Source organism: Cupressus sempervirens, chromosome 11 (genome assembly GCF_028749045.1).
Source record: "Cupressus sempervirens isolate cs-2001-9-10 chromosome 11, ASM2874904v1, whole genome shotgun sequence".
Classification (NCBI taxonomy): Eukaryota; Viridiplantae; Streptophyta; class Pinopsida; order Cupressales; family Cupressaceae; genus Cupressus; species Cupressus sempervirens.
In genome coordinates, this window is record NC_143128.1 from 33592817 (window position 1) to 33614136 (window position 21320).

At 34.7% G+C, this 21320-nt stretch overlaps 1 protein-coding gene across 14 annotated transcripts in view; it reads left to right on the forward strand.

The window, feature by feature from the left end:
- The window catches only part of LOC149528104 (ADP-ribosylation factor GTPase-activating protein AGD12-like), a 117105-nt gene extending 98145 nt beyond the window's left edge, over positions 1–18960 (forward strand). For 5 of the 14 annotated variants that reach the window (XM_089810858.1, XM_089810857.1, XM_089810855.1 and 2 more), the window contains one exon: positions 18328–18960. In XM_089810858.1, coding sequence (XP_089666984.1) covers positions 18328–18609 — 282 coding nt within the window. In that variant the 3' untranslated portion in view covers positions 18610–18960. Of the gene's footprint in view, positions 1–5728; positions 5869–5965; positions 6122–18327 lie in introns of those variants that run through there. The other 9 variants (XM_089810862.1, XM_089810860.1, XM_089810861.1 and 6 more) reach the window with 6 other exon arrangements.
- The last annotated feature ends 2360 nt before the right edge of the window (positions 18961–21320 follow it).

Sequence of the window (21320 nt, forward strand, 5' to 3'; positions counted from 1 at the left end):
TCTGACGAAGGACAAGTATCATTGCATATGGTTTGGCGGGCTCCATTTTATCCATATCCAAGGCACCAAATTGACGAAGACACTTAAAGAAATCGAAACATCAAATGCCATCATTCTTTGGATATATGTGGAGTGTGAGCCCTTGTGACTATTAATGTAAATAAATTAGTTGTGTAAAGAGAGGCCGAAAGAGAGGTGTTACAAGGCACTTTGGCTGTATAAAGAAATAATCCTTTGTGAAGGATATTTTCTTAAATAAAAAGAGACTAGAGATTAATCCATATTGACCTTCAATTAGGTGATCCGACATGATAAGACCGAATGTGAATTTACATAAGTCCCAAGAAAAGTAACCGTGGGCCCTTGCATCCACTAAGGTTTGAGAAAAGATCAAAACTGAATTGGGACTCTCCATATAATACATTTTAAAGGAGAGATGTATTTTTGTTATGTCTAGTATTATTTCTATTTATTTTTGTGTGATCATTTTAGGTGAAATTAATAACGTGTTGAAAATATAGAGTAAAAAAATAAAATAAATAAATAAATAAATAAATTTAAAAAAAAAAAAAAAAAAAAAATATATATATATATATATATAAGATTGAATATATGTATGTATTTCTATTTCCAATACATATTATAAGAGCTATGTGCCTTGATCTTTTTGTCTGAGAATGTTATTGTAGGAAGAGGAAGATTGAGATTTAGAGGGAGCTTGACATTTCATTAAAGGCAACTTTGAAAGAGAGAGAGTATATAAAGGATATGATTCAGTCAACCTTCAGTGATCTTGATCATATTAATTCAGAGAGAGTAAACCATGTTGTGATGGATTCTCCAGTGATCAATAATTATAGCAGTCAAGAGGACTGCGATTCATGAATATACCTCGTAATTGTTTGATTTTAATGGGCCTACCCCCTGTGTACATCATGAGGAAGTGACAACTTCCATATGATTATCACTTGTATTTGCAGAAGGTATTGAAAGGTGAGGATCTTACAATGACTTAATGTTTAATATGATGGATATCTTACGATGTCTATGCAGATCATGATAGATTATACTTTGCATAGTTGATGCTTATATGGTACGCATTATGAGAATGTGTGTGCAAATACCTTATAAACATTTTTGATTACGTGATGAATGTAATGCAAATTGATGTTCTGGAGGCCATTACACAGAGTACTTGGTGAATATCATGCAACTTGATGTTCAGGAGACCATTACTCATAATGCTTGGTGAATATCTTGCATCTCCACATTCTAAAGGCCTTTACTCAAAGAGCATTTGTTGAATATCATATATTGTTATTCTGGAGACCAATATTCAAATGTGATATCAAAATGGTGAATATCATATGTTGATATTTTGGAGACCATTGCCTTATTGAGTACATGGTGAATATCAAGTGTTGATATTTTTGAGACCATTACTCAGAGTTTTGGTGAACAACATATGTTGATATTCTGAAGGCCAATACTCGATGTCATATGTGATATCAAACTAGTGGATATCTTTTGATCAAAGATATCTTTAAAATTTTCCATACCTAATATTACCAATGGAATAATATATGTTTTGTGATTATCCTCCCTAGCTAAAAGAGAGTGTTGATGTTTTGGTAGCTTTAGTAGGATAAACCTATGAGATTAAAGAGAAAGAGAGATAGATATGTCAATAATTGATTATTACAAGACAATATGCAAATAAACCAATTCATGAGTTACAACAATAGCATAACAACATAAATGATAATAGCAGCAATATAAATCAGCATAACATCATTATAACAATAGTTTCAACCATCAAAACCATAGTCTATCAATATAAATATCAAAATGAAAATCAAAATGTTTCAAACATGTAGCCAGAAGTCTCAAGAGTTGAACATCAAAATATAATAGGCTATAGGCGCAATCTATGAAACTAAGGCCTTTTCGAGATATCAAATACCCAAAGGCTCAGAATCATCCGAGTCACTATCTGCCTCAGGTAGATGTGGATCGTCCAATTAGCTTGAATCATCCAAGCATTGCTGCTAGATTCTTCCCCTCCCTCTCAGAATACATGCATTCCATATTGGATACAAATACAATACTCCTAGATAGGGGTATCCAAGCATATCCTTATATGAGCCTATATTTGGATCGTATCTGATTTCTCTAGATAGGATACCAGACCACCCTATGCTACACTGACATAGTCAAGGGAGGAGAAATCCCCAAAGGAGATGTCCAACCTTGTAGCTAGAGTGAACACAATAGAATTAACAAAGATACCAAACATACAATAGATTGAGCCTGCTAAACTGATATTCTCCTTGACAAAGAACCAAGAATTACATCTAATGGGCTTGCTTATATATAGTCTTACATTCTAGGCATACAAGCCTAATTATTTATGAAAGTAGATACTAGCCTTCAAGTTGTGTGTTGAGTATCGTAATTTGCAAATGTAATAACATTGCCATTTTTTCATTGGTGTATTCCAAATGCAAATTTGAAGACTTATAAATATGAGAGGAGGAGACATGTCTCTATGGTTAATCATCATTAATTAATATATTAACAATAACATATATATATATATATATATATATATATATATATATATATATATATATATATATATATATATATATATATATATATATATATATATATATAGAATGTAGATATAAGAGTATTTTCTAAATGATGAATTACCAATAACCATAAAATATTTATTTCCAAGTCAATTCAATCCCTCTGACACTCCCTCTTGGTCAGGGAGGATTGTTATATAACACATTATGCTCCTAAGTATATGGAGAGATATCATCTCAGTATGATATTCTTGGAATGACATATTTAAGGATATCAACGTATATCCATCAACTTAGATGTTATCTTTCAATATAATCCGAAGTATGATTCAACAAGAGATATCAATTATATGATATTCATTATACTTATATTCTTTTGATATGTGCACTAGCATCAAATCCTTGATGCCTACCAAACAAATATGTTATATGCTAGTAGGATATGAGTTATTTGATTTCCGACATTCAGGAACAACAAGTTAATATAACATGATCATGATATGTTCGTTGTCATGACTACCGGCACTCCGGGATAGTAACTTAATGTAGTTTGTCATGATAATAGGTCAAGCTATTGACAAGATTGTCACCTTATAATAGAAACCCCTCCAAATATATATATATATATATATATATATATATATATATATATATATATATATATATATATATATATATGACATAATCCACATATGCAAAATAGTAACCACCATGAGCCAAGTCAAGGGCTTTCACCTCAACTTCTCTCTCACAAAGAAGAATGCATCACAAGGACTTTCACTTAGAATTTCTCCCTCATAGAGAAGATATTCACAAGGGATTGCACCTCAAAATTCTCCTTCTGAACAATGATCATGGAAAGTTAGGTCTTGTAGTTACTCCCTTAGAGGCTATCTTCACCCAAGGATGCCTATCGGATTCCCGCTCAGTCTGATCTTAATCTTTCGATTTTTTGGTGATAAGTCATTACTTCCTCATGATGTACACGAGTAGGCCCATCAAAATCATGCAGTCACACACACGTATTTCTATACCCACTTTGAGTATCAATCTTCTACGCTCCTACATTGCCTTTGAAGAAGTGTCATACTCCCTCTTAATGTAGAAGGATACTTATAATCTCAAACATCAAAGATATTTGCTTCAAGAGCCTCACTTTATACATCTTGATCATCAACGCCCTTGGAGCTGCCGTCATAAGATTGAGTCTGCACAATATTTGGTAGCATGTGTAAAGTACCAACCTTCTTTTCTTGCAAGAACGTCTTTAGAGACTGTTGGTTATCAAAATCGTTGATTAGAAACCTACGAGCCTTGCCTACTCGATGCTGGGTATCTAATTGATTTTGGCCAACTTGACGGGATTGATCGATGCAATGCAAATCCCCTGCGCTTTAGGCTCCGTTAGACCAAGGCCTGTTCACCCAAATCCTAGACAGCAAAAACTCGGATCCAAGATGATTTATAGCGGATTATAACGCAAAAATAAATTCCTCAAGTGGCAAGTATTCGAGGAAACCTTCTGGATAGTGATTAATGATTATTATTCTTCAAATTTTTACTATTAGAATTCAGTGTTGCTGAAAGGAAAATTTTAAAATGAATTATTACAACAAAAAAAGATCAAATTCTTAAAGGAAATATGTAAGTGTTGCTAGCATGTGAATTGAAAATCATGAATAGATTAATGATTAGTGCCAAATTTTAATTGGGTAATAGAGTCAAATATATATTTCTTGCATACAACTTTATGATGCCAATTATCTAATATTTGCAAATGATTTAGTTATTACAATGCCTCAAATTGTTTCGCCTTTCCACTTATTTAAATCAGTCTATAATGTTTTAACCATTTAATGGACAAAATAGATACAAATAAAGAAAACAACAATATTTGCAATATTTGTATTTATCAGATTTAAATAGGAGTGAACAATTTGACCCACTTATTGTAATAATGAATTATAAACAAACAATAATAAGACGATCACAAAGGACAAATTAGATAAATTTTAACTCTAAAACAAATAAAACTCTTACTGATTTTATTGTTGGAAAGCTTGTATTGAAGACACTCAAATTGTTGATGCTCTATTCAACACAGCTTGATCTCAGACAATATCAATGTTTATGCTCAAAGATTCGCAATCTCCATTTACTTTGTTCAAACTTCAAAATCTCCCTTTGAAGAAATTTAATAACATGTATACTTCGGAAATATGCAGAGAGTTTTATATAATGTTGGCTGTGTGTATTGTAAAAATGTTACTTCCTACACCTATTTATAAACGATGAAAGGGTGCTTGTTAAAACAACACATCCTTTCATTGTACCACACTAGAGCTTAACAATATGTAACTTCTCACTTGATATAAAAAAAATGTTTAATTAAGCTGTAGGATTTGTCTAAAACTCAACCGCTTCCATCTTCACATAACTCCAACAAATATGTTTGCACCACCAATAGAATTTGAAAGATGATTAAAAGGATTTAATGTTTTTATCAATGCTTGAAGGCTGCGATGCCAGAATATCATTCTCTTACAGCATATGTCCATACTGCTTCAACCCGTGCACGTGATGCTTGCTGGGAATAATATCTCCATTATACACCCTGTATACCTGCATCAAAACAAAAACTAATTAGATGTGAATGGAAGAAACGAAAAAAAAAAATCTTACCTATGTGCTCCTGTGAGATGCGGGTACAGAGATCCATGGATTCTCAATTAAAAGCCAGAACACAACACTTGTATCACTTCGTTATCGAGCATGATAATAATTTCTTCAATACTATCCTCTTAACATAGTCAGAAGGCCTCGAATTTACTTAAATCACCATAGTTCCGAATCTATAATAATATTTCCCACAATGTGCCCCATCATATTCATGTCTGACTAAACTCATGGCATATACTCTTGTTACTTCTCCTTCACGCAGAATCCACGATCATGGTGACTTGGTAGATAACATATAATTCATCCAAATAATTCCAAATCGATTGCTCCCGAATTTGATTGATTCTCAGTTATTGTCCCTTCCGCGGAACTTTGAATATGTCTGCATTTATGCATTGCCTGTCACTATTTTTTATTAACATTTATATTAATCGCACTTTGACGAGCCTCCACAGGCAGTGATGTCACAAGATTATATTGACGTGGAAGATGCTGTATATCACCATTCCACTGCTCTATATATCAGGTATCTTTGGTATCGTTGACCCAATCTGCATGCTGAGCGTTCGATGTCAATAGTTGCCGCTTAGTCTGAGTATGCGCATTTCCTTTGTTAATAACCCTAACAGCTGGTTATAAATATTATCACTGCCTTCACAAATACTGATTGTTGTTAATGATTTTTTATGCAGATATATCCTTCTGTTCATACTCCAATCCCACAAATGTGCGCAGTTGTATATAGACTAGCATTTCCAGCACTTGGGACTTCTATTTCTGACGGCTTTAAACAATTTGGTTGATTTCTTTGTTTTCTGTACCTCCATTCCACCACTTTCAACATCACCGTAAGCTTCATCTTTTTCATTTGAAAATCCTATTTTTCAATTGTATTTGATATTCATGAAGTGTCAGGTAAGCTTTATAATGATGAAGACTGGGCTGTAACGATGATCCTTACACCCAATAGTTTCATGAAAGGTTGATATTAGACTGCACATGTATATTAAGCACCACCAAATGATGTAGTATTTTACTAAAATCTTCTTAATTTTCCAATAGTAGTTTGGTGCTTTCACGAGGAATAATTGTTCAGAAATCTCTTGGTGATGCTTAAACAATGCTATGAATCTCAGCCTTTCCATGAGAGCACTAAATCAATAAAATCAACGCTGCAGACTTTGCCATCCAAACATATCCGGTTTTGTCAATTGTCAATACACATTGAAGCATTTGCATTGTTTGCAACATAGACATTGTCACATCGTGACCCAAAATTTTGATTCAAGAGGAGCATATCAGTTTTATTATGGATAAAACAACTTTGTTAACTTCCAGATTGTATGTACAAGAGGCTCCTTCTTAAATCTTTTCCAAGGCTTTGATAAATGTTTCATTGAGTCCATGGTTGGATAAACTTCTGACATTGTTCCTAAGGGTCTCTAACTACATCCAGGTCAACAATTTATTATTCTGGTTTCTTGCCAAATTGATATGTGCCTGAAATCTTGCACATTCTTTCCAATCTTCATTTTCTTCATATATTGCCTGTCTTAATGAAAACACATCATACTTGTTGTTCTTGTTTCACTTATCAAATCCCCACATGCTCAATTCTTTTAATGCTTTGAAGCATATTGTTTGAATATAAGTAGTGGGTAAGTTCTGAAAACTCTTCCTTTGCCATGGTCTCTTGGACTCTAAAATTTGCCAAAATTTAGAGCTCCATCAGTGACTCTTGCCGGGGACATATGCCTTTTGCAGGCATAATGAGATTCCAGCCATCTCTGGGGGAGTAGACCTGCCAAAAGATTAGGAGCAATCAGTTCATGGAATAATACATATACAAACATAAACAATAAAATAAAATAAAACAAAGGAAATAGTACTCCCCTTTTCCTGCTCATTGAAAGAATGGTTTAAGGTACTGTCCATGGACTGGAAAATCTTGAATACGACCATCTGTATCCTGCAAAAAATAAGATTGTTCCTTAGCTTTTTCAAAAATTATAAATGGTCAGAGCCATAAAGCCTCGAACTTACCATGCTTTCCTTTGTCCTGATCCTTAGCGTTTCATTTCAAGACCCAATCATCTACCTTAAAAGATCGGTTTGAAGATTTTTTGTCATAAAGGAATTTAACCTGTTGCTGCTTATTTATATTCTGTTCCTGCGCTAACCTTCTTACCTCGTCTAGCTCAATCAGTGCATTTAACTTATTCTCCATTAAATTGATATCTTCTAATTGTTCCTCAATAACAAATTTGTAAACAGGTAATAAATTATTCTAGGGAAGCTTTGCTTCTTTCCCGTAAACTAAGTTGAAAGGAGAAAAACCTATTGACTTTTTTACTGTGATTTTGTCTGCCCACAATGCTAGATTTAGCTTCAAATCCCAAGCGCACTTATTGTTATCCAACATTCTTCTTATAATCTTCAAGATGTTTATGTTGCTAGACTCCGCTTGTCCATTGCCTTGGGAATGATACAGAGATGAGTATGATACTGCAATGCCATATTTCCTACAAAATTCAGCAAACTCATTAGATCTAAAACACATACCATTGTTTGCTATGATCTTTTGAGGAACTCTGAATCTAGTTAAGATGTTTTCAGTAAGAAACTTAATTATCACCTTGCTTGTTGATTGCCGAGTGGGTATAGCCTCTACCCATTTGGTAAAGTAATCGGTGGCCACTAAAATCCAACTATGTCCACCACTTGACTTATCACTAATCTCTCCTATAAAATGAATTCCCCACATTTGGAAACGTTCCTTTGCTTGTAATGTTCTTAAGGGGAGGGCGCCATCATACTTCAACTTACCAGAGAATTTCTGACAAGCTTCGCACTTACGAACATAGGCATGACAATCTTTAAAAAGTTGAGGCCAGTAGTAACTTGCTCGTAATATCTTGTGTGCTGTAGTCCTAGCTAAAAAATGACCGCCACAAACCCCTTCATGCATCTCTTTGAGAATAACTGCTGACTGGGCAACATCTAAACAAAATAATAAAATTCCATCTTGATTTTTCCAATTTAAATCTCCCTGAATTAAAACATATTTTGCAGCCTGTAATTTAATAGTTCTTTTTTGATCTTCATTCAAATCATCTCTACATTTAGTATGCTGCAAATAATAAACTATATTTGTGTATCAAGGGCATCTCTCAATACTAACTTTAGTATGATCATCGTCAATCTACTTTACTTGTTCGGCCTCCAAATTTGATTTAGTCATAAGCTTAGCCAATTCTTGCCCTCTACCTAATTTTGTGATCTGAATATCTATATTAAATTCTTGGATTTGATTTATCCAACGACATCGTCTCCTAGTAGTTGCTGACTGTCTAAATATATTCTTAATGGCAACATTTGGTACATAAGCAATGACTTCAGCTCTGACTAAATAAGGTCAAAAGGATTTAACCGCCTTAACAAGAGCATAGGCTTGTTTTTCATTTATGTCATAATTTAGTTCAACAGCTTGTAAACTTTTGCTAGAGAATGCAATTGGCTGCTCATGCTCCTCATCATTCTTTTGTAACATAATAGTGGCTATGGTATGGTAAGAAGCAAATGAAAATAATTGTAAAGGCTTCTTAAAATCAGGAGACTTCAGAACTGGAGCTTCTTTTATAGCTTTCTTTATTTTAGTGAATGCTCCTACAGCCTCATTATCCCAAGCGATCTTTGCTCCCTTTTTAAGCATCTTAGCAATAGGTTTAATGATCTCAGCAAAATTAGAAACAAATCTTCTTACGAAGTTGATTTGCCCAAAGAATGATTGGATTCCCATAATTGTTTAGGTATTTGAATATTGTCGATGGCTGCTATCCTTTCTGGATCAATTCTTACCCCTTCCTTAGAGATAATATGACCTAATAGTTTTCCTTCAGTGACCCCAAATTGACACTTTTTAGGGTTTAAAGAAATTCCAAATTCAAAGCCTCTTATGAGAATCTTCTGTAAATGCTTACAATAGTCTTTTGCTTTCTTAGAATAAGCCGTGAGGTCATCTTGGTAAACTACCATAATTAAATCAATTAATCCATCAAAAGCAACATCCATTGCTCTTTGAAAGGTAGCTCCCACATTCGTTAGCCCAAAAGGCATCCTAGCATAGAAGTAAGTACCCCAAGGTATCGTGAAAGCAGTCTTATACTGTTCAGACTCTTTAACTTTAACTTGATTAAAACTCGAGAATCTGTCATTCATAGATAATAGTTCATTACCAGTTACTTTTTGCAATAAAATTTCCATATTAGGTAATGCATAATTATCCTTAAGAGAAGATATATTCAAATTTCTGAAATCTATACATAATCATATATCACCGTTCTTCTTTCTCACTGGGACTAAATTCGAAACCCATGTAGAGTGCCTAATAGGTATAATAATTCCGGCATCTCTTAACTAAATGCATTCATCTTTCATTTTTGGAGCGAGGGTTGGATTTATTGGACATTGTCTCTGTCTAAATGGTTTCACATAAGGTTTTAGAGGTATTTCATATTGAAACAAGTCTTCCCTATATGCTTTAAGTTCATCATAACTCCAGGCAAAGACATGTCTATATTTTCTTAATAGAGCAATTAAGTCAGCCCTTATTTTGGATGAAAATTTCTTTCCTATAGAAACCTTTTTGGGAGAATTTTCACTTCCTAAATTTATTTCTTCAATATCATTTTGGATTTTAGCGGATTTGCTATTTTTTGGTACTCTCCCTTTCATCAAAAATTCACTCTAATGCCACTAAACCCCTAGGTATTTTATTTGTTTTTAATTGCACTATTTCTTTTCCAAACAATGTTTCCTTACCATCTTTTTCTTCTACACACCCATTCCAATCAATGAACTGATTTTCGTAATCCTCCTGACAAGTTAAAACTCTTATAATATCTTTTTCATCCTCAAAAACTTGCTAGTTTTGCACATTGTCTGGTATCGAAGGTCTGTTTTTTTACCTTCGATACTGATTGTTGTTAATGAGTTTTTATGCAGATATATCCTTCTGTTCATACTCCAATCCCACAAATGTGCGTAGTTGTATATAGACTAGCATTTCTGGCACTCGGGACTTCTATTTCTGACAGCTTTAAACAATTTGGTTGATTTCTTTGTTTTCTGTACCTCTGTTCCACCACTTTCAACATTCCCGTAAGCTTCATCCGTTTCATTTGAAAATCCTGTTTTTCCATTGTATTTGGTATTCATTAAGTGTCAAGTAAGCGTTATAATGATGAAGATTGCGTGCTGTAACAATGATCCTTATACCCAATAGTTTTATGAAAGGTTGATATTAGACTGCACATGTATTTTAAGCATCACCAAATGATGTAATATTTTACTAAAATCTTCTTAATTTTCCAATAGTAGCTTGGTGCTTTCGCGAGGAATAATTATTTAGAAATCTCCTGGTGATGCTTAAACAATGCCATGAATCTCAGCCTTTCCATGAGAGCACTAAATCAATAAAATCAACGATGCAGACTTTGCCATCCAAACATATCCGGTTTTGTCAATTGTCAATACACATTGAAGCATCTACATTGTTTGAAACATAAACATTGTCACATCGTGACCCAAAATTTTGATTTAAGAGGAGCATATCAGTTTTATTATGGATAAAATAACTTTGTTAACTTCCAGATTGTATGTACAAGAGGCTCCTTCTTAAATCTTTTCCAAGGCATTGATATATGCTTCATTAAGAGTACATGGTTGGATAAACTTCTGACATTGTTCTTCAGGGTCTCTAACTACATCCAGGCCTACAATTTATTATTTTGGTTTCTTGCCAAATTGATATGTGCCTGAAATCTTGCACATTCTTTCCAGTCTTCATTTTCTTCATATATTGCTAGTCTTAATGAAAACACATCATACTTGTTGTTCTTGTTTCACTTATCAAATCTCCACATGCTCAATTCTTTTAATGCTTTGAAGCATATTGTTTGAATGTAAATAGTGGGTAAGTTCTGAAAACTCTTCCTTTGCCATGGTCTCTTGGACTCTAAAATTTGCCAAAATTTAGAGCTCCATCAGACACAAAGGAAAAGATCAAGGCAAATAGTTCTTTATACCATGTATAGCAATACAAATAAAAGAGAGACTACAATAAGTAAATAAATGTAATACTCAAGGATAATAAATACTTATCCACACATCATCTTTGTAGATACAAGTTTCTCTAATGAGGGTCCACATGCAACAAATCAAGAAATGTCTCCATATAAGCATTTGTCAAATAATGGAAATGGAACATTGGTTATTATTCCCCCCACAATGTAAAATTCCCACTTACTCCATTTTAATCAGCATACATAATACTTTGCATACTTCGCAGCCATTAGCATTGCCTTTATATGTCGTATTTTCTCATAACATTTGTGGTGCTCATCTTTATAGACTTGATGTCACTTAATTGTATAACAATTCTGGAAGCAGGAGTCCCCTCTACTGTTTGAGTCAACCACTCCTCTGTTCATTCGAGTTGAATCAATCCATAGATTCATAATTTCATACAGCTAGTGAGAAGGTACTGCCAATCATATTATGATCATTGAATGCCAAAATTCAAAGTCCACATGCACAAAAGTAAAGAAATTTCTGTAGCAACAATGTAATCTTCAATTCTGCATATGCCATCTTTAGAGACAAACTTCCACGCACAGTGTTGGCAGGATATTTCACCCGATATAGTTGGAAATCTATTTATCACTGCATATTTAAGAAGATGGTTCGACTGTAGTAGAGGACATTTTTATATTACACATTTGGTTCATCCACCTATTCAAACTGATTATAATTGAAATTTGACAACATGATAATAATAAACAAAAATTGTCCTTTTATCTGATGCTCATAGGACCAAACTTGAATTCCATTATTTAAGGAGTAGCAAGACTGCAAAGTATCTTGAGACATGTGGATGTGAAGCCACATTTGAAATAGGGACAAACAACGCCTTCATATATTGAATATCATTGAAGGATGAGACGAAATTGTCTTCAGATAGAAGTTATTGACCCCAAGTTGACACAATGACATATATACATATTCAGACTCAGATCAGTCTCTTTTCATTCTTGCTGAATGGTTGCATATTGTTTTACAAACATTATAATAGAATGGTCTGTTACTTCTTACCACGTTTAGATTGCATAGGATTGTCTTTTTTTTTTCCTATCTCCGGGGTGCTCCAATAATAGTGTGTTGAATTCAAATATTGTTTTATTTTCTTTCTTCACTTAAACTATTCAAACATCTTTCTCGAGCATATATGCTGTGACTCTTATAGAGAGTTTTGTGTTTATCCTATATATACTGACGGTATGTTTCTTTCTCTTCTTGTCATTGTTGATGATAAGTGTTTGTTGAAATATGTAGATATTTTATGGATGCCTACTCAGCTCTCTCTGACTGGATTCTATCATTAATTTCTTTATTTTCTCTCATCTGTGTCGGGTGTTTGAATCCTCTGCTCCCTTATTTTCCCAAGTCTCCTAACCTCCCAATGTAAACTATGCCATTTATATAACTCATGAAAATTATGTTCTCTTCTTGTTTGGCGGTCCTGTCATATTACTTCTCCATAGTCCATGAGCATTGACCATTTTCTATTCCCGTGGCTTATTCGGTTACCTCAACATATTAGTATTAACTTCATTTCTCTTTGTAACTCCTTTCTTCATTATTTGCACATATATCTCATTTTCCTTTCGATGAATGATATGAACCTTCGATTATGAAATGCATCATTTCCCTATTTCTGGTGCCTTGATTTCTGCGTGGGTCCTTGCATTTATGCAGCTATGATTTCTGTTATATTTCTCATTCATTCCCTGACCCTCAACCTTGATCGGTTGCTTGGGATTCGTTGATTGATTGCTGCATCTTTGGTGGTTGTTTTCTAATTGGTCCATACCATTGACGTCAGATCATATTTGCTAGCATTTTGAATGCCTTTACGAGGCTGCTAAGGTGAATAGTTCCACATCATTTCCTAGCATATCCTTTGATCAAAATTTCCCATATGATGTTAGATATAAACCTTCGATGACTGTGTGTTCTGTCCCTCGAGGCTGTCCCTCATTTGCCTCGATCTCCATTCTCTTCGTTGTGATTTCCATATAAAACCTTGATGCCACCACTTCATAATCCGATGTGTATTAAATGTTTGTGTCCTCTTATTATTATCCTTTCCGCATCTTCGTTCTCTTAGATGCCAATGAACGTGCACTGTCTACAGTTAATGCCATATGTAATGGCTTCCACAATCAAGGAAAGGGTTTATTTCCCTTAATCTTTTACTCATCTAGTGTGTCATACGAGGTGATCTTTTTCAGACCTTCATAAAGATTGGCCTTATTCCATGCACGATTTCTATCAGTGAATGCGGGAGGTAATTTGTTGTGATTATTGTTTGGTTCCTTTTAATATGAATATTGCTAGTAACTATTGATGCTGAATAAATAGAAACTTCTCTCCATTGGATATGGAATTTCAACATACAATAATTTTAGATTTTCGCAGGGAGAAATGAAATTGAGTTTTGTTTCTGTGACTTAAGAACCCAGTCACATGGATCACCACCGTCCAAATGCTTATTTATGTATACCTGCTTCTAAAGACAAATCACATACCATTATTGATAGCAATAATTGTGAGAAGCTTCATTGTATTCTTCCGTTGTGACTTTTTCTGTATGCTAAATCTATATCTTTCATCACAGACTCAAAATCTTTCTACCATGTATTTGATCGTTTGATTTCATTCACAGTCGAGCTCTGATATCCTGTTGTGTTTTGAGGACCATTTTCTGCAAATGTAATAACATTGCCATTTTTATTTATTGGTGTATTCCAAATGCAGATTTGAAGACTTATAAATATGAGAGGAGACCTGTGTCATGTCTCTATGGTTAATCATCATTAATTAATATATTAACAATAACATATATACAAGTAAATATAAGAGTATTTTCTTAATGATGAATTACTAATAACCATAAAAGATTTATCTCTAGGTCAATTCAATCCGACTGAAGCTACAATCTTAACACAAGCTATCCTCCATCTTCTCCCTTATGCCACTAAACAAGAACAACTACTCTACTTATATACAAGATTGCCAACCACAAGTCATATTATCCAATCAACAATCTCCAAGATCAAAAATATTTTACAAACATATAGGTCAATACCCAAATCCTTAAGAACAGCCCCAAATAGATCCATCATGATGTGTGAACAGACAAAAGGGTTGACCACATATATAACATCATAGCTTAATGCACCATTTAGCATCACATGTTGTGAATCTCCATCACAAGTCAAATCTTGCCATCCTATCCATTAGAACAGGAAAGCAAATATAGGACCAGATCGATCTCAAGATAACTTCATCCAGAAACATTGAAACAAGCTGTAAAGTTAGATATAAGATCTCCATGATGCCTTGACCGCACCATAAGGACACTTAAAATAATGAACCAACTGGGATGATTGCTACCTAAAACCATAGGAAACTATCCAATCGGAACAGAAAACAGACAAACTGAAAGGAAATCTTTATGGGTGATTGAAGATTGGCAAGAACCCAAGATGCTCCTGCACCAGATACCTGGGGCTAATAAGAAAGTGAGAGTTTCACTTTTATGATGCAAAAGAATTCCCATCAGATCTTCAGAGTTCGGTTTGACCTTCGGTTTCCCAACCCTCATGGTTAAGAACACAAACTTGCAGACCACAATTCTCTGGCTTCTCCAATTTGATTTGCACATCCTCTGCATTGGAACAAACCAAACGAGAAATCTAGTGACAAGGCCAAACTAATCAGCAACACAATCAAACACTGGATCTGTACTCCATTTCACAAATCCTCTTGATACCTTCATACACTTATCACCATCCATGTCAAACTTCTGACCATACTCTGTTATCAGCCCATCAACAACAATGCATTCATCAGCTCCTCTAAATCCACCATTCTGATCCTTTATCCAAACTAATGCCATTGAGACCATCATCTCTGTCTGCCTCTGCTGCTGCAACACCATCCAATTGTTATCAGCCTTCAACAGTTCCACTGGTTGAGATCCATCCATCAGATCCTTCAAGTCCTCAGGTTTTGTGATCTGATCACAAGTGATGTTTGCACAATCAAGCTATCTGCCAACACCAACAATCTGCCTCAAAAATCCGACCAGATTCTTCTTCAATTTTACACCCTTAGTCACACTCTGAGCCACTTGCTGTAAATTACTTTCCATTCACTGATCTATAACAGTCTGATCTTCTAAGGTATAAGTCCTTAAATCTGCCTTCATCTTCACTCTCGGTATGTCCATCCTTAAACACATATCTTTTCCCACCAAAGAAATGTTGCTCATGTTTCCATACTTGCATTATAACACATGTAATAACAATATCTCCGACAAAAGCAACTTGATCAGTAACTTCAATCAAGCAACTTGTGTCTGCTCTTTTACATCCAACAGGTGATCTCTGCAACAAATCACTATTCAACCAAAACAACTCATTCTGCAACTCTTCACCAATAATAGGATCATCATCACGCTTGAAAACCCTATCCAGAACATCCTCGTATTGATCAACAATTCCATCAGCATTCAGACCCTCACACTTACCAACAACAATATTGTCATTGGCAACCACACCCAGACTATTAGCCTGAATAGTAGTAAACCCTTCAACAAACTCAACTAGGTTATCAAACTCAACCAAAGGCGATTCAATCTCAACCTTAAATAGGCTAACCTCCTTATCATCAACAATCTCATTGTCAACCTTAACAACAAGACAATTGTCAACTGACTCATCAGATTCAATCAAATGATCATGACAAGCAACCACATTCACATCTACCTTAACCTCTGAAACTTCTGAGATCAAATTATCCGTAGACTTGTTTACCTCAAGGATCTTTACCTCATCCTCAGTAGTAACCTCAACTTGTATCTTCTGCTTCCAGATTATCCTTCTAACAGGCCGAACAAGTTTCTTCTTAACCAGTAAATTCCAACTTGACATCTGAAACCTCACCTGCTCCAACATTATTCAACTCTTACTTCAACAGATGCCTTTCCAACAACTTCATCTCTGAACATGCATATCTCCCAATGCATCTTTGATTTCGTGCTTCATCTCAGCTATGAAGTCATTCATCATCATCCCTAACCATCTAGGGTTCATTTTTTTTTGCTGGTGATATCTCTCCCAATCCATGGTGCAATTACCTCAGCTCGACAATCTGGCTGCAAGATTCCAGTTGCCTCTCCTTTGGTGATCTATTGAACATGCCTTTAGCTTGCATCTATTCAACAATCTGTCAACCCATGGGATGCCTCCTTAACTCACAAGTTCACTACCTTCAACATCTTCCTTCCGATCCGTCCTTATGCAAATCTTCTGCAACTGTGGGTCAAATCTCCCTTCTGCCATCCCAGAACAAGTCCTCCAAGATTTTGCAAGCTCAGGAACAACAATCAACAACTCGGGTTCATCAACCACAACCGGTTACTCATATAGGCCAACAATTCTTCTGCAGTTCTCTTGTGCAAGTCCTCTGCAATTACGAGTCAGATCCATGCTTTGCCACCTCACAACAAATAGATCTAGGGTTCCACAAGGTCAAAACTCTGATCGGTTTGCTCTCATCAACTTTCACACTCAACATTCAACAAGAAATCCTTTCGTAGCCACCTTGCACAAGTTATTTGATGATGTAGGTCAGATCCTCGGTTCTGCCTCTCCACAAACAATGAATCTGCAACTTCGCAAGCTTAGGACAACAAATCTGCAATCTCAGGAATGAATCTCTGCTCTGATACTATTTGACAGAGTCAAAGGAGGAGAAATCCTCAAAGAAGATGTCCAGCTTTGCAGCTAGAGTCAACACAATGGAATAAACCAACTCAGATACCAAACGGACAATAGATTGAGCCAGCTAAACCGATATTCTCCTTGACAAAGAACCAAGCATTACATCCAATTGGCCTGCTGATATAAGTCTTACGTTCCAGGCATACAGGGCTGATTATTTACAAAATCAGATACTGGCCTTCAAGCTATCCTCCACCTTCTTCTTTATGTCACTAAACAAAAACAACTACCCTATTTATCTACAAGATTGCTAGCCATGAGTCAGCTTATCCGATCAACAATCTCCAAGATAAAGAAATGTATTACAAACATATAGGTCAGGACACAAATCCTTAAGAACACCCCCAAATATATACATCATGACGTGTGAACACACAAGAGGGTCAGCCACATGTATAACAATATAGAATAATGCACCATTTAGCATCGCATGTCGTGAATATCCATCACAAACTGAATCTTGCCACCTTGGCTGTTCGAACAAGAAAGTAAATATAGAACCAGGCCAATCTCGAAATAACTTTTTCTAAAAACGTTTGAACAAGCTACGAAGTTAGACATAAAATCTCTATGATGCCTAAACCATGCCATAAGCATCGCGTTAGACAACGAGCGAATCAGGACGATTGCTACCTAAAACAACATGAAATTGCCCAATTGGAACAAGAAACAAATAAACTGAAAGGAAATTTTTTTTGGGTGATGCAAGATGCCAAGAATCCAAGATGCTCCTGCATCATATACCCACTTCAAATTTTATGAAAGTATTCATTCAAGAATTTTGAAAGGAAGAAAACATTAAAGAACTTTTTGTGCGCATACACACACACACTTGAATGACATAAGACGCAAAGTATAATAAAATCGAATAAATATGTAACTAAAATATAAACACATAAATAGATACAATGAAAGTTTATATTCTATATGTATATAAATAATTGAATATATATACAATATATTGAAAGTTCTACATTTGAATCCAGAAATTTCTTACAATATATATAGTTATAGAACTATGGTCTGAAGTGCTATAACTTTTCTCTGACTTGAGGATTACTCTAGTTTGTGAACCAGAGCTTCTTTCGAAAATTGAAAACAGAATTTGATAATTATCTAAGTTTTCTTTTTCTTTTTCTTGGCAGCAAGTCTTTGACAAAGATTTCTTATCGGCAGATGATATAATGGGTGAAGCAGAGGTTGATATTCAACCATTACTTTCTGCTGCAAGTGTACTTGAAGGTGCAGGTATCTTTGAAAACATGCAGATAGGAAAATGGTTGGCTACCAATGACAATGCACTTATTAAAGATAGTATAATTAATCTGATGGATGGAAAATTAAAACAGGATGTATCTTTGAAGCTTCAAAATGTTGAGTCAGGCGAATTGGAACTTGAACTGGAGTGGATTCCTCTTGATCAGTAGATCAAATTATTATTAAACAGCATGCTTATAAATTGGTGTATTTCTAAAATTGTTTGCTATAATACCTCTTTTTTAAAGTTGTTGCATATAATTCTTTGAACAGAATTTTAGGAGCAGATTTTGGTGTCTGTCATATGTTAAGCAGAGGAATGGCTCTACATTTGCCTTCTGCATTTGGGGAAGGAATTATATCATTCACGTATTGTAAATAGCTTTTCTCGAACTAGCAGAGAATACATGTAAAGTAGTAACCGTCTATTGAATAGTGCCAGTAATATCGGAGTATTGAATGTAATTGAGTTAAAAAAACCAAAGAATTTCTTACTTGTAATTATATTATTTATTTATTAAGACACTAGAGAACACTGCAAATTGGTGACCTGAGCTAATTGGATTTTAGCTGGGTAAGTGCTTGATATACATGTGCGTGATTAGTGAAGTAATGAATTTTCACCGTTTGTCAGTATGCTATTTTTATTTTAAGAATTTTCAGCTGTTTTGGCTGTAAAGGAATCTTTGAATCTTAAAGGTACCACATTTGTCATTAATGGAGGGAAATATATTCAAATAGAACTGAATTCTTGCTTTCTTATATATGTCCATCCTTATGTGCATAAGGATGCACGCACACATTACCATTTTAAAACACCCTACAACTTAAATACACATGCATACACGTGTGTACATTACGATACTTAAGTATCCTACAATTTAGTTAGGCATGTATCTCACATGCGTGCTTTCTGGGTATCCGTGTCTAGTTTGGCCGACAGCTTTTAGTGAGAGACGATCTTTTATTCATAGTGAGTCCTAGGAGTTGGTGAGTAACAACAGTCTTAGGTTTCGAGCAGGAGGTTGGTTAGACTAGGAGGGAGACAGTTTCAAATTGGCTAAAGTACGGGTACACATGACAACAAAGGCAAGCAAAACAGGGTCAACATTTCAAAATGGGAAGATGTCTGATAGGTTCTATAATTATTCTTTATCCTCTTGCATACTTCTTATTCTTTTTAGTTATTTTCATCTCTTCATCCTTAGGCAAGTCCTCAATCTCCTCAAACTGTCTAATTTAAAAACTAAAACAATTCAAACACTATTTTGTGAGCGAAACATAACCAAAGAATGATTGAAAATGGGGAAGACGAATTACCAAGTCTTTGATAAACTAGCAGAAGTATGAAAAAATTTGACGCCAATTTTCGGACTAAGATGACGGGTTCAGAGGCAGAAATAACAACATTTGGAGTGAATAAAAAGGCAAAATTAAACACCATTTCAATGGACATTGTTCAAGCAAATTAAAGGTCTTAGAGAGATAAACATTAACAAAGACCTATGTTTGGGGTGTTAACACAAAGGGTTTTATAATCCGTTTCATTTTTTTGGGATTCTTTTAACAATTATTGTATAGTTCTGCAGATTCTGAGACTTAAATCAGATTTCAAGATCAGAACCTGGTTAGGCTTAGAATGAACCTTGATACAATTTGTATGTTCCGGTCTATATAGGCGGATATATATGACAACTGCAGATACTGATTTTACTCACAAACTTGAGTGAGGAAAATGCTGCCATGAACCCGTGGGAATACGAATGCTTGAAGATCAGACTGTATGTTTTCTGTGTCTCCAAACTACATTCATAACCCGCCTATATATTCTCCTAGAGGGTATGTCCCTTAAGGGACATAACCCTTGGCATATAACTAATAATGAATTATCCCTAAGCTGGTGACCATAATGCAAATGTTAGTTAGGTCTAACTAAGATTAGTCAAGGACAAACTAAAATATTTACCTCCAGATCGCCGACACCTATAGAGCATATATAAATTATTACAAATGCCATTCATTGAGAATATATAAGGAGAAGAGCCAGGTACGATCTGCACCATTAGACCTGTGGATTATCTAGGTTAGATTCTTAACACTCCCTTCTTAACCTGATAATCCTACAGAGAGATATCATATTTAGCAACATCAATACAAATGTTAAGCAAGCATTAATACTCTATATCTATCTATCTCTTCTTAGTACATGATACAAAGTCATATTACTAAACCTGTGATATGACAAATCACTGTTACTAGTGATAAGACACATGTTGTGACTCATAGAAACTGGGATTTCTAAATCACAACTAGATCCTAAATTTAAGATCTACCAGAATATAGGATAAACTCGAAGAATTTTTAGAATTCTTCCTTTATCCAATTTGTGACCCATGAACATAGCAATGTCAATGTCACCAGACGATCTAAAATTCACCTAGATCTTACAGTAAATCTACTGTTAGGACATTATCTAAGAGATCGTCACCTCTCATAATGTCTTTTGCACAAGTATTAATTATTTCAAAGATCATCACCTCTTAAATAATGATTACATATGGTGGAGCCCATAATAGTCAATAGCTTAACAAAATAAAATTTATTATTTTATTAACAATCAAAGATTACAAATGAATTACACCTCAACCATACCAAGTCTCTTTCTGAAATGTTCTATCTTAACTCAAGATAGAGGTTTGGTGAGTATATTTGCTGTCTGATCTATAGTACAAATGTATTCCAATGTAACAGAATTTTCGTCTACCATATTTCTTACATAATGGTAAGGAATTTCAATATGCTTGGATCTGTTATGGAAAATTGGATTCACTGAGAGCTTGATGAAACTCTGATTATCACAATCAATGATTGTAGGATTCAT